The sequence below is a fragment of the Myodes glareolus genome, chromosome 2, assembly GCF_982192425.1.
Source record: "Myodes glareolus chromosome 2, mMyoGla1.1, whole genome shotgun sequence".
In the NCBI taxonomy this organism is placed as follows: Eukaryota; Metazoa; Chordata; class Mammalia; order Rodentia; family Cricetidae; genus Myodes; species Myodes glareolus.
The window spans coordinates 102,866,569-102,879,669 of NC_142027.1; the positions used below are offsets into that span (position 1 = coordinate 102,866,569).

Below are 13,101 nucleotides of genomic sequence, written 5' to 3' on the forward strand. Positions count from 1 at the left end.
GAATGTGTAAGAAAATGTACAAAAGCATGCATGCACGTATATGTATATGCATGTATTTATGCATGTGTGCACATATATGTATTTTGGCACGTGTGTGCATGTATATATGTTTGTATGTATGTATGCTGTGGAATAATCCTTCTGTACACTGTGTGAATGTATGTTGCTATGATTGGTTTAATAAACAAGTTGACTGGCCAATAACTGAACAGGATAAAGTGAGGAGGGAAAGCCAAACAGAATGGTGGGGGGAAGAGGGGCGGGGTCAGAGGAGACACCAGTCAGCCAGCAGCTGTGGAAGCGGGACTTGTAGAAAATGAGGTAACAAGCCATGAGCCACATGACAAAGCATGTGTAAGAGTTAGGTAGTATCAAGCCTGAGCTATCGTCCAGGCAATTTTAATTAGTATTAAGCCTCTGTGTTGATTATTTGGGAAGTGGCAGGTAGGACAGAAACTTCCACCAACATATGTATGCATTTTTCCTAGCTCAATGCTTAGGTAAATCTTGTTACCTTTTTAAAAAGATCAGTTGACTCTGAACCTCAAGCCATCTCATGCCTTTGAGAGAAGAAATAGACCCAAGCATGTCCTATTAACCTATTTAAAAATTTTTTAATTAATGAACCGATTCATTAATTAATTTCGAGAACCAGGCTGGCTACAAGTTTGCGATGCAGCCAAGGATGACCTTGAACTTTTGATCTCCTCTTTCCACCCGCCAAATGTTGGGATTATTGAGAATGTTGGAAGAACGACCCACCCACAGGGCTAGGTGAACTCCAAGCATGCGCAGAGCGAGCGACATGAAGGTTGGCCCCACAATAAGTGCTCAGTACCACAGAGTCATGCATGTCAGCGCACAGGGAACCCTCCACACACTCACCTGTCACAGTCACCACCGACAACATGCCCAGTACTGCAGGGAACAGTGGGCCTGCAGCTAAGGACACTGCCCACAAGGGCCAGCTCTATTCGTGGCGGCAGGAAGCCTGACGCAAGGCCATCCTGCCCCCTCACCCGCTGCTCTTCAAAGAGCAGTTACCATGCGGTGACACCGCCTGCAAGAAGGAGCAGGCCTGTTCCCGCAGGCCTTCGGTAACAGCCCTCCAGCAGAGACAGACACTGCTGCTTGCTGTTTCCTGCAAGCCCGAGGCTATGCTATAGACCCGGCATCCTTTGCAGACAGAACATGTAAAATGGAGCTCAGCTGGACCTCGCCGGTGCCCACCCGCTGCCCACTCGCTGGAGTTCGTATATGAGCTACAATGGAAAAGAAGCTGTTTTATTGAGCCCCGGGGCTCACTAAGGCCCCAAATCAGGTCAAGGATGAAGGTGAGAGTGTATTTTAGATTAAATATTGATTTTGAGGCGTGTGCTGAGACGTGGACCGGGAATACGTGTGCAGCAAATGGCCTGTGGTTCTTGCTCTTCTAGAAGCTTACAAATAGGACCCTTGAGGACACCCAGTGGAACCACTGATTGGACCCTTCATGCTGGCCAACATGAGACACAGAGATGGGGGTTGCTAACCGCAGAAGCCCCACCACCATGGTTCTGGTTTCCCTGCATGAGGGGGTGAGTCCATTAACATTCTCTCATGCAGGGAGCTGGAGAGCTCACAACGGCCAGGAGATCTTCTTGGGAAGGATTGTCATGAGGCTCCCCCTATGTCCTAAGATTATTGATTATTAGGACGATAGGTAGTTGACTGGATGTGGAGTTGCTTGGGGGTGAAGCTGTCTGAGAGCCACCTGAGCTCATACAAGGAGCCCCAATAAACTCACTGGCTCAAGTGGTGATTTAGAGCGAGAATCAACTTGATAGGGCCTAGACTTCCTCAGGAGACATATCTGTCTGTGAGGGAGTTTCCAGATGCAGGGACGACCACCCCCAATGTGGGTGGCACCATCCCCTAGGCCCGGGTCCTGGACCTGAATATAAAGGTGACAGCAAGTTGAGCACCGGCATTCACCTCTCTGCTTCCTGACTGTGGATGCCACGTGACCAGCGGCCTCATGTTCCCCCTGCCATGCCTTCCCACAGTGATGGACTGTGTGCCCGCAGACTGGGAGCCAAATACACCCTGCTCTACTGAAGCTGCTCTCTCAGGTTTTTGCCACAGCAGTGAGAGGAGGAATAAAGCCAATTGCCCGACTGGGATGGAACCTTTCTTGGGTCTGTTGATGCCTCCCTAGCTGTGTGACTAGACATTGTTTACTTTCTGCCTGGGAAAAACCATACGACCACTCGGATTTTTGTGCTTCCTTCTTCTACAGCCTACCATCAGCTCTGCCCACACGGGGCGACTGTGAGGCCCAAAGGAGATGACCTATGTTGAGAAATTCGCAGGCCAAGAAGCAAGTACGGTGGTCACGGCTCGGAAGCCCCGCGGCACTTACCTCGGACTCTGACCCGTCCACCGATTTCTCCTGGAGGTTCACGCTCTCTGTCAGCACGGCGCCATTGTACTTGTTACAGAGGTCCTCATCGGAGTAGTGCAGACCTCCGGGGCTTGGTCGGGGTGGGGATCTACAACGGGACCACACCACGAGTTACTCTGGACACCCAGCAGAGCCCTGCAGGTGGGGCTCCTCAGCTGTTGTGTGGGAACAAGGAGGAGAGCACCCCCAAGGACTTCACCTTATGGCTGAGGTAGAGCTCCAAGCTCTGGCTATCTGTGATTTTTCAGCCTGAGCAAGGTCAGGGTGCTAGGAACAAGCTGTCTTGGCCAAGTGGAACTTTCAACAAGAAGGGCACGTGGGGTTTGGGTCAGCAGGAGACGCAGGGCACACGGAACTCTGGGAGACAGAGGAAGGATGTACAGGCTGGCCAGGGCTGAGGGTGAATCTATGGGAAGAGGTCTAACACATCAGGATGGGAATTGTGGAAAGTCTCCTGAGGTTGGGGATGAGTGGGATTAGGAAAGCCCACTAGCCTGGGCTTCCACTCTGCTGGGGCTCAGGACACAAAGCTGGGCTCAAGGGCGAGAAGACTTTGAGGCATTAGCCCTTACTGATTGACAGATTCTTAGCCCAATCACTGCTTTCTATCTAATACCCAGGCCATAGCTGCAGGTAGAGCTCGTGTCTGGTTTGTAACTAGTGGGATACAGGGGTGACTGTAGTCACATTATGTCATACAGAAAGGGTGGAGCCGTCAATTCCATTTGTTACAATCACGTAGCATTGTATGAAGCAGCCATCTTGGCCAGCTGGAGAGAGAATGTGAAGCGTGGCCGACTCTTTGGTGTGTATTGTGCACATGTGCATGTCTGCATATCTGCATGCGTGTGGATGGACATTTGGAGATCAGGGGTTGATGTCAAGTGTCTTCCGCAATAGCTCTCCACTTTGTGCGGCAGGGTCTCTGGCTGAACCCAGATTTAGCTATTCTTGCTAATCAGCTGGCCCCAGGGATCCTCTGTCTCCATCTCCCCTAAGTGCTGGGGTCACAGGCAGTCATCAAGCCCGCCTGGCTTTCACTGAGTTCTGGAGATCTGAATATCAACTACACACACTCATGTACATGTATGCACACATACATACACACACGAGCGCGCACACACGCACATATGCACACATACACACACGCGCGCACACGCACACTCACGCACACATACACACACATGCACACACACACAGACACACACATCTTATAAGGTTTTAAGTGACATCTTATAAGGTTTTAAGTGATTTTGCGTTGGTCTCCATCCCCAGCTGTCCCCAGCTGCATGCAGCCCTCTGGCAGCAAAAGAGACAGACCTAAAAAGAACTCTGGCTGGCTTTGCGGGAAGAAACATCCCATGAGTGACCTCTGTGGCAGGGGACTAGGGGTAGCCCCCAGTCTATGGCAGGAAGAGGTCAGCCCTAAGTCATGCGGGGGTGGGGGGCACACAGGCACATTCTGCCAAGAGCTGGAGTGAGCTTGGAAGAGAATTATGGCCTATTGGAGCCTCATCTGAGAAAACAGCCCAGTGACATAAGGACTATGGCCAAGGATGGCCCTAGCAGGAGACCACCCCGGGGGGAGCAATCTCTACCTCTGATATATGTGTTATACTATGGTCATTTGTCACATGGCAATGGAAAACAAACACACTTCAGTTTCAACTTCCTGCCCTGTTTCTTTTTATTATCTTTTAGCAATGATTTTCATATTTGCATGTCTGCATACAAGTGCTTGTATGTGTGTACCTGCATATAGAAGGCTGTAGTTGATATCAGGAGTCTTCTTCGATTGCCCTCACTTTCTGTATTGAGATAGGGTCTCTCAATTGAACCAAGAGCTCACTGCTAAGGCTAATCTGGCTAGCTATCTGGCTCCAGTGACCCTCTGCCTCTGCCTCTGCCTCCAGAGACCTGGGATTACAGGGAGGCCACCATTCTTGCCTGGTATTAACATGGGTTCTGAATTCAGGTCCCAGTACTTTCATGGCAGGTGCTTTAAGCCCTGAGCCATCTCTCCAGCTCCCTTGGTTTCTTTATTGAGATGGAGACATTATAACTTGGGGGAGACTCTCTTCTTAGCATGGATAAATTGTTCAATGAGACAGAATCCAGCCCATCTTCTCCATCCTGGGACTGTTCCGTGGTCTCTGTGACTGTGGTCAGCTAGATGGGCAAGGTACACTCTGGGAGGCGCTCCTTACATTCAGGATCCACGGGCTGAGGATGGGTGCAAAGCTGAGTGGTGGCTGCTGATAGGTGACCCTTCCCACTACGATGGGGAAAGTCAGCCTCGGTGACCAAGCATGGGAAATTCCCAGTGAGTCTGGCATCCTGGCTATTACGACTCCCTTGGGGTGGGCTCTGCCACAGTTTTCCCAGGGAAGCCCAAGGGAGGTTCAAGGGCCTCTTTATTTTTTAACATGTATGTCTGTGTGTTCACATGTGCATGTGCTATGACATATGTGTGGCGGTCAGAGGCTACCTTGTAGCAGCTGGTTCTCTTCTTCTACCATGTGAGCCCCAGGAATTGAGCTCTGGTCATCAGGCTGGCCTTTACCTGCTGAGCCATCTTACTGAGCTCAGGGCCTCCATTTTCCCCTCCTCAAAAATGATTTATTTTCGGATAGACTCATTTGTCATCTAACCATTTAGAGGAATCTTTCTTCTTTTTTAATCTAAGACACTACAAGGGAAGCAGGCGCTGCTTGACCAGAGAGCTTTGAACCAATTGTGCCTCTCTTATTTGTATATGTATGTCTTATGCATGAGTACATACATGTGACACATGCATACATGTATGTGAATGCATGTGGAGGCCAAAGGTTGAGCACTCAACACCTTAGTTTTAAGGTAGAGTATATTAGCAATTTGGCAAAACTAGCAGGCAGCGGAGCCCCAGGAATCACCCATCTCTACTCCCCCAATGTTGGGGTTACAGGCGTGTGCCATGATGCCCAGCTTTTTATATGAGTGCTGGGGCTCTATACTCAGGTTCCTGCTTGCATGTCAGGCACTTAACCCAGTGGGCTATCACCCTAGTCTCTGTTAATCTTCTCTGAGACAGAGTCTTACCATGTAGACCAGGCTGGCTTCCAACGAGAAGTTCTCCTACCTGGGCCCTGAGATGACAGGCCTGTGTCACCATGGTTGGGTCTAGGCCTCATTTTAAGGGTATATGAGACTTCAGCTAGAGGGAGCAGCCGGGGTGACCCATGTAACCTACAGGCCTTGTTCTTGGGGCCCTGTGAACACGCAGATATCCTACAAACACCCCTGGGCCCTTTGTTCCCTTAAACCTGTGAACCTGGGGCTGTTAAGGGGAGAATAATCGACTGCTTTTCCCTTCTGACTCAGTCTGGTTTTATCTGTGGCTCTCTGTGGGCTCGTGATGAGACCTGACCCTGTGAGAAAGTTCAGGACTCTCAGAGCGGCCAACTGTCGTGGATGAATATACGAAGCCCAGCGAGCCCTTTTCTCTCCAGAACGGGGTGAGCGTGGAGCAGCTGAGCTGAGACCCTCTGGCTGTCTCGGATCACTCCTGTCACAGCTGTGCTCTCTCAGACGGCCAAGTGACAAGGTGGCACTTGGCTCCGAACACACGGATGTGAACTGAAGAGCTGACTTTAGCTCTGCAGAAACTTCCTCAGTGCCCGAGGGTCAGGTGCCTGGGACCCACTGACCACACCCACCACCCTTCCAAACTTGCAGTCCCCCTGAGCTCTCACACAAAACTAGGTGGGCCAGGGAGCCTCACAAATCTAAGAGCCAATGTGGGTCTGTCCCTACCTAGAGCCCTCTGATGCTGCTTGGACATAGGGTGGCTGGAGGGCGCCTAGTCTCCTTTGTCCAGGTAGCAGAAGTGGAGAGATTGAAAAAGGCTTCTTGTTCTGTACTAGGAATTGAACCCAGGACCCCGTGCACACTGCAGGCATACCCTATGATGCCACACCGAGTCACATACCCAGTTGTGCACCGGCGGATTCTAGCCAAATGCTCTACTAATGACTTCCCCAGCCCTCACTGGGAGGGGGAATTCTAGGCATATGCTCAACTATTGAGCTATAATCCTCAGCCCTCTCCTTATTTTGAGACGTGGTCTTACTCTAGTCCCAAGGCTGGATTTGAACTCGCTCCATAGCCCACAAATGCTAGGGCACATACATGGACATCAGAGGACAACTTCTGGTGATGGTCCTCGCCTTTTACCACATTTGACACAGGGACTCTGTTTGCTGCTGAGCACACCAGGTTAGCTGGCTCATGAGCCTCCAGGGGTTCTCCAGTCTCTGTCTCTCATCACATAGGAGCACAGGAGTTACATACAGACAGATGCACATTGCTTTGCTTTATACAGAATTTGTTTGGTGGGTGCCTGTGGACGGGGGACACATTCCAGGCATTTGGCCTTCAGGGGCTCAGCCCAGCCTCCTACCTGGTTCCGTTCTTTTTTGAGAAGGTGCTTTTGACATTGAGGTGGCGACTGTTGAGCTCCAAGGCAGCAAACCCTCCGTTATCCAGGGTCACTGACTCTTCCATGTTGGAAATGCCCTTACCTAGAGCCAAGGGGGAAAGCGGCATAGTCTTAGTAATGTGTCCGCTGCGGTGACGCAAGGGCGGCTCAGTCAACACCACCAGCCCCTGTGCTCCTGTCAGATGCGACCCCAGAATCATCCGGCATCGGCCTCAGCTAGAGAGGCAGTCAGAGCCGAGCTGAGGAGCAAAGCTCCGTGTGCGTTGCTACACTGGAGCGGAAGAGCATTTCAGTGCTTATCTTGCCCGATGCCAAAATGCCAGCAGCCTTGCCAATAGTTTATGAAAATGTGCTCAGAATGCATACCCTTATCAAAAGTCAGGGAAGTCAGATGTTTCACAAGCCACAAAATTAAAAGACTCACAATCATGTAACGAAATTGAAAGTAAAAAGCAGGCTTCTGTGGGTAAGACAGGTAAAGAAAGGGTTTCCTTTAAGTGAGAAAGATGTCCCAAATGGATGGTGGTGATGGCTGCATGCGTCTTTGCATTAACTGCTGAATTGTAGCCTTTTAAATACATCTACAAATGTGTATCGGTGAGGTTTAAACTTTACAAACTATTAGCCACTTTTTTGGTATGTTTCTGTGGGTATACAAGTTACAGAGCCATGTGGAGGTCAGAGGACAACTTTCAGGAGTTGAGTCAGGTCCTGGGAATTGAACTCAGGTCTTCAGGCTTGGTAGCAGGTGCCTTTACCTGCTGAGTCATCTCTCCAGCCCTGTGTGACGGTCAGTCTTGCTTGACAATTTATTGGAATTCAAAATCACTCAAGAGATAAACCTCTGACCATGTCTGTGGAGGATTTTCTAGATTAGGTTAGCACCCACATAATGTTAGGGTTATAGACAATGGTACTGCCATGTCCTAGATTTTACAAGGGAGTTGGGGATTTGAACTCAGATCTTTATGCTTGTACAGCAAGCACTCTTACTCACTGAGCCATCTCCCCAGCCTCCATCCAGGAAGCTTGCACTAACACATTTACTTGGGAGCTGGGACTCTGTCTTCTACCTTCCTATGTGGGCTGAGAGAGTCTTTGAAGGTGAGGATTTTATCTGGCATGTTCCTCACTATCCTGCTGCCTCTAGGACAGTGTTATGCACTGCACCCCCAAGACATGGTAAAGGTATATGTTCCCCCAGAGAGGATTCCCTGCATCGGGCACCCTGCATCTTCCATGTGGCAGAATGCTGAGACTTAAAAGACCTTAGAGACAGTGCAGTAAATTGATGTTAAGTTCACCTCTGCTCAGGGATTTGACGATGGGTGCTGGGCTAGCGGGGACAAAATGAGAGGAGGGGCCAACAGGATCTTGCTAGGAAACAACCAAGAATAAGAAAGGCTTAAATTCCATACCCCCAAGTCACCTTCTGGGAGACAGGCCCCAACCTCAGGCTTCAATTATAATGTTAAATCAATAGTCTAGGGGGAGGCTGGGTATCGGAAGGTGCCGGTCTGATGTGTCTAGTGTGCTTTCCAGATGGAAGAGGAGAGAGAGAGAGGCATGGGAAGACTTTATGCTATTGTGTATCTACATTAACTCACTAAAATGACACGCCGTTCATACTCTGCAAATCCCAGGGGAATAAAATCTGATTTACGAACACTTGTTAGAAGTGAATTTATACAGAAAAGAAAAGGAATGAACCCTTTCCTCGCAGGGATGGATTATTAATGTCTGGGCGATTTAGGCACTCCATCTCCTTAATCCCTCCAGCTGCACTGATGCCTGGCAGGGGTCCCCAGGGACCAGCACGGCTGTGATCTCCATTAACAGATCTATCTATAACCCTTCAGGAAGGACAGACCTTTCTAGAAAGTAGAGACAGATCGACAGGTAGGTCTAAGTAGCCTGGTAGTTGTAGGTGTATGTGTGTGTGAGTGTGTGTGTGTGTGTGTGTGTGTGTGTGTGTGAACATGTGCACATGTGTGTGGAGCCAGAGACCAGAGGTCAGCCTGGGGTACTATTCCCCAGGAACCAACTTTTTTTTTTTAATTTTATTTTTTTTTTGAGGCTGGGTCTCTCACTGGGACCTGGGGCTTACAGATCAAGCTAGGATGGTCAGGGAGCCCCAGTGATCTACCTGTCTCCACTCCTCCAGTTCTGGGGTGCTAGCAGGTGGCATCAGGTCCAGCTTTTTCTACAAGAGCACTGGGGATCTATCTCTAATCATCATGTTAACAGTCAGTACTTTCCCAGCTGAGTTACCTCCCCAGCCCCATTGTGTTCTCTAGCTCGGCTATGGCTCTGATAACCACTGCGAGGTGGGGCTGGAGGTGAGGGTGGGGAGCGGAAGCCCACAGAGGTAGAGCTCTTATCTAGTTATGCTAAGAAGCGGTCTTACTGGTCATTATGAGGCTTCTAAGAATTGAGGACAATAAAGAGCATCCATATGAAGTGTGAGAAGATGTGTTCTCATCTTGTGTAGCATTGTGGGATCCATGCAGCATCCATAGGCTGACCCTCACACCATCCTCTCTTCTCCTCTTCCCCAAGATGCAACCATAGCGTTGTCTTCGAGAAACATGCCTCCATGGGCCTTCTCCTGACCTCCACATCTAAGAAGCCGCACCACATGAGCGTCCCTGTGACTGGCTTCATCCCCCACCTATGTGTTTACTGTTTTAATGATGGTGAGCGGTCCAGCAGTGAGCAGTCCAGCAGCATATGTGTGCGGATGGGGCGCTGGCTCAGTGCTGAGCACGGAGCTCTGCTGTCCATGAGGGAAGTGACCCTCAGAGGAGTCAGAGCTGGACGAGGGGATTTGGAAGGGATGGAAAGTGAGGTCCAGGCTCAAGTATATGAAAAAGGCCCTTCCCTAGGAAATTTTCATCACATTCAGTGGGCTTATCCCAAATACCCGAGGTGGGTCCCAGCTTATCCCTGTATTAGAGGGGCTGGGATAAGACTTTTCTTTTTTAACACTCATTCTTTCTAGTCCGGTTTAAAGACATGAGCGCATAACAGCAACGGGGTGTGGGAAGGAAGATTCAGAGGATCTAGCAAGTCCAACACCATGGATAAGACACATGGCTAATATAAGGGGGCAGAAACTGTATCTCCAGGCATGGAGTTCTTCTCTTGGTTGGCTAGTGCTTGAGATGAAGTTTAGAGACTCTGGCATGCTAGGAGAGTACTCTATCACTGAGCCACACCCCAGCCCCTCACTGGGGGATTCTAGGCAGGTGCTGTACCACTGACCCATACCCCAGCCCCTCCCTGGGGGATTCTAGGCAGGTGCTCTACCACTGAGCCACATCCCAGCCCCTCATTGGGGGATTCTAGGCAGGTGCTCTACCACTGAGCCACACCCCAGCCCCTCACTAGGGGATTCTAGGCAGGGGCTCTACCACTGAGCCACACCCCAGCCCCTCACTGGGGATTCTAGGCAGGTGCTCTACCACTGAGCCACACCCAGCCCCTCACTGGGGGATTCTAGGCAGCTCTACCACTGAGACACTTATTTCCCTAATATTTATGCACTGTTAAAGGAGACCTTGGCAGATGTAGCAGAGAAACCAAATGTCAGCCCTCTTGTCCAAATGCCAGGCCACTACGGGGAAACAGGGGCAGATGTCATACCTGTGCCACAGTTCTTGTACTTCTTGCTTTGCCCATGCAGGACCAGTGCGAAGACCACCAGGAGGACGAGGAGGAGACAGGAGAGCGCCATCACCAGCAGGAACCACCACTCCTCATAAAATGGGGCTTCGGCTTGTGCTGTGGAAAAAACCATATAAGATGAGGCTTGGCAGTCATCTCCCCAGAACCAGTCATGGTTGTCACAGCCCAGCACATGCTCTTCTGGGAATTCGCTCCATAGCAGGCTTGGGAATCCACACTCAGGAATTTTTCTGCCTTCTCTGTGGAATCAAGCTTGGAGGGTCTGTGCCTTTAACTCTCAACATGGTAGGATCTAGAATCACCCAGGAGCCTCTGGGTACTGTAAGGGGTCATCAGATTGGTCAGGTTAACTGATGAGGGCAGAAGATCCAACTTAACTGTGGGTGTCACCACTCCCTGGCTGGGGGGTCTAGGCTATATGTAGTGTTTTGAATAAAAATGACCCCCATCGGCCATAATGAATGGCACTGTTGGGGGTGTGGTCTTGTTGGAGTCGGTGTGGCTTTGTTAGAGGTAGTGTGTCACTGGGGGTGGGCTTTGAGGTCTCAGAGGCTCAAGCCAAGACCCGAGTCTCACTGTCTCTTCCTGCTGCCTGCAGATCCAGATATAGAACTTTGAGCTACCTCTCCAGCACCGTGTCTGCCGACATGCCACCGTGCTTCCCGCCCTGATGATAATGGACTGAACCTCTGAAACTGTAACCCAGTCCCAATTAAATGTTTTCCTCTAGAAGAATTGCCCTAGTCATGGTGGCTCCTCACAGCAACAGAAACCCCAACTAAGACATTATCTAAATGAAGAAAGGGAGTTGGGTGTGCATTCGCCGCTCTCTGCTCCTCCGTTGTCAATGTGCTGTGATCAGCTGCCTCAAGCTCCTGCCTCCATGACTTCTGTACCACGATGAACTGAACCACTGAGCTGGGAGTCAGAACAAACTGTTTCTCCCTTAAGTTGCCTTTGTCAGGGTACTGTATCATGGCAACAAGAAGAGAGACTAAGGCAGGATGGATGTACACCAGACCTTTCTCTCCTACGCCTGACCTTACTCTTGAGAACATCCACCATACTTCTCCTAATCCTACCTGTTTGGAAATGCTGACATAAAGGGCAACCCTGCACCCCCTCGCTGACTCCGCCTTCCCACAAATGCTGTGTGCTTAGCTTCATTACACTGTTGCTCTCCCCGGCAACCTGGTCCCAGCCATCTTCATCACTCTCTGCTATCCTGTCCCATCACTGGAGAAATCTACTTGGATGGATTTACCCCCACCCCCACTCACCTCTTCTCCTGGCTCCCCTTGGTGACAAACAAGGTAATGGCTGACCTCTCAATGTCTCTGGATTTGACGCCACTGGGCATATTTAGCTACCCGCTGGCCTCCTCCGCTGGTCCAGGAGCCCCTGAAGCCTGGGGTTGTGTGCTGTTTTATGTTCCTAGCAAAACGGAGCTGAACTATGGGCTTTGTGTTCGAACCTGCTTTAGAGCCATCTATTCAAAAATGCTTTGTGTAAAAGCTGCTTGGGCGAAGGGTCCGCGCCCTCCTTCCTGTTTGCCCTATTCTGTTCCCGAAGGGAGGAAAATGTCCTCTCTACAGGTGCTGGGCCTATAGGTCCCCACTCCTGCCTTTCCGGGGTGTCCCTGTGAGCTGGTTAAATGGTACCGAGGGCCCTGAATGACAAACCTCTTACAGGCAGAGCTGGGGGTCTGTCTCCAGCTGCCAAAACCTGCAGAAAACACTTAGACCTTCGCATTAAGTATCTCATTGGCTGGGTGACGAATGAGTGCATGCTGGGAATAAAGGGGAAATTGGCTTTGGATAATGGCACACCACAGGGCTTCTCAGGCAATGACAGTGTTTTGAGTCCGAAGGATGTAAGTGGGGTGTCTGGCTGTGCATTCAGTATCTCATAGAGCAAATTCTGTGACTCTCGGGCTGGCCACCCAAGAGTGCCGGCCAGTTCTGCCTCTTGGCAGGGAGGAGAGGCCTCAGTTGTCCTGTGGGGAGTTTTCATCCCAGGGTTTGGGTCCTGATGTGAGACCAGTGGGAGATGGAAGCTAGCATTTCTGAAGGATGTCACAAACTGACTGTGGTAGCCATGGCTGGCTTGGATGCTGTGGGATCTCAGAATTGTTTGTGGATTTCTCCCCAGAGAAGAAACAAGGGAGCTGCATTCTGTCTGCTGTCTGCTGTGTGGGGTTCAAGGCTATGTGGGCATGAAGCTCTTTATACCAGTTCTTCATAGAACCAGCAATGTTTTATATCCTTTGTGTGTGTGTGTGTGTGTGTGTGTGTGTGTGTGTGTGTGTGTGTGTGACTAGAGAAGTCAACTGCAGAGAGGCCAATGGCAGGTGTCATCCTCAGGAATCCCACCCATCTCCCTTTTAGACAGGCTCCCTCACGGCCCTGGAGCTCACAGATCAGGCCCCAGGGACCCTCTCTCTGCCTGTGCAGAGCAGAGACTGCAAGGGCTTGCCACCATGCCTGAGTTTTTG

At 50.4% G+C, this 13,101-nt stretch overlaps 1 protein-coding gene across 1 annotated transcript in view; it reads right to left on the bottom strand.

Moving 5' to 3' along the window:
- Positions 1 to 13,101, bottom strand: part of Sdk1 (sidekick cell adhesion molecule 1) — a 944,655-nt gene that overhangs the window by 9,350 nt on the left and 922,204 nt on the right. The window contains exons 42-44 of the mRNA XM_087903322.1: positions 10,566 to 10,703; positions 6,882 to 7,002; positions 2,402 to 2,531 (exon numbers count right to left, since the gene is read on the bottom strand). Coding sequence (XP_087759448.1) covers positions 2,402 to 2,531; positions 6,882 to 7,002; positions 10,566 to 10,703 — 389 coding nt within the window. The remainder of the gene's footprint in view (positions 1 to 2,401; positions 2,532 to 6,881; positions 7,003 to 10,565; positions 10,704 to 13,101) is intronic.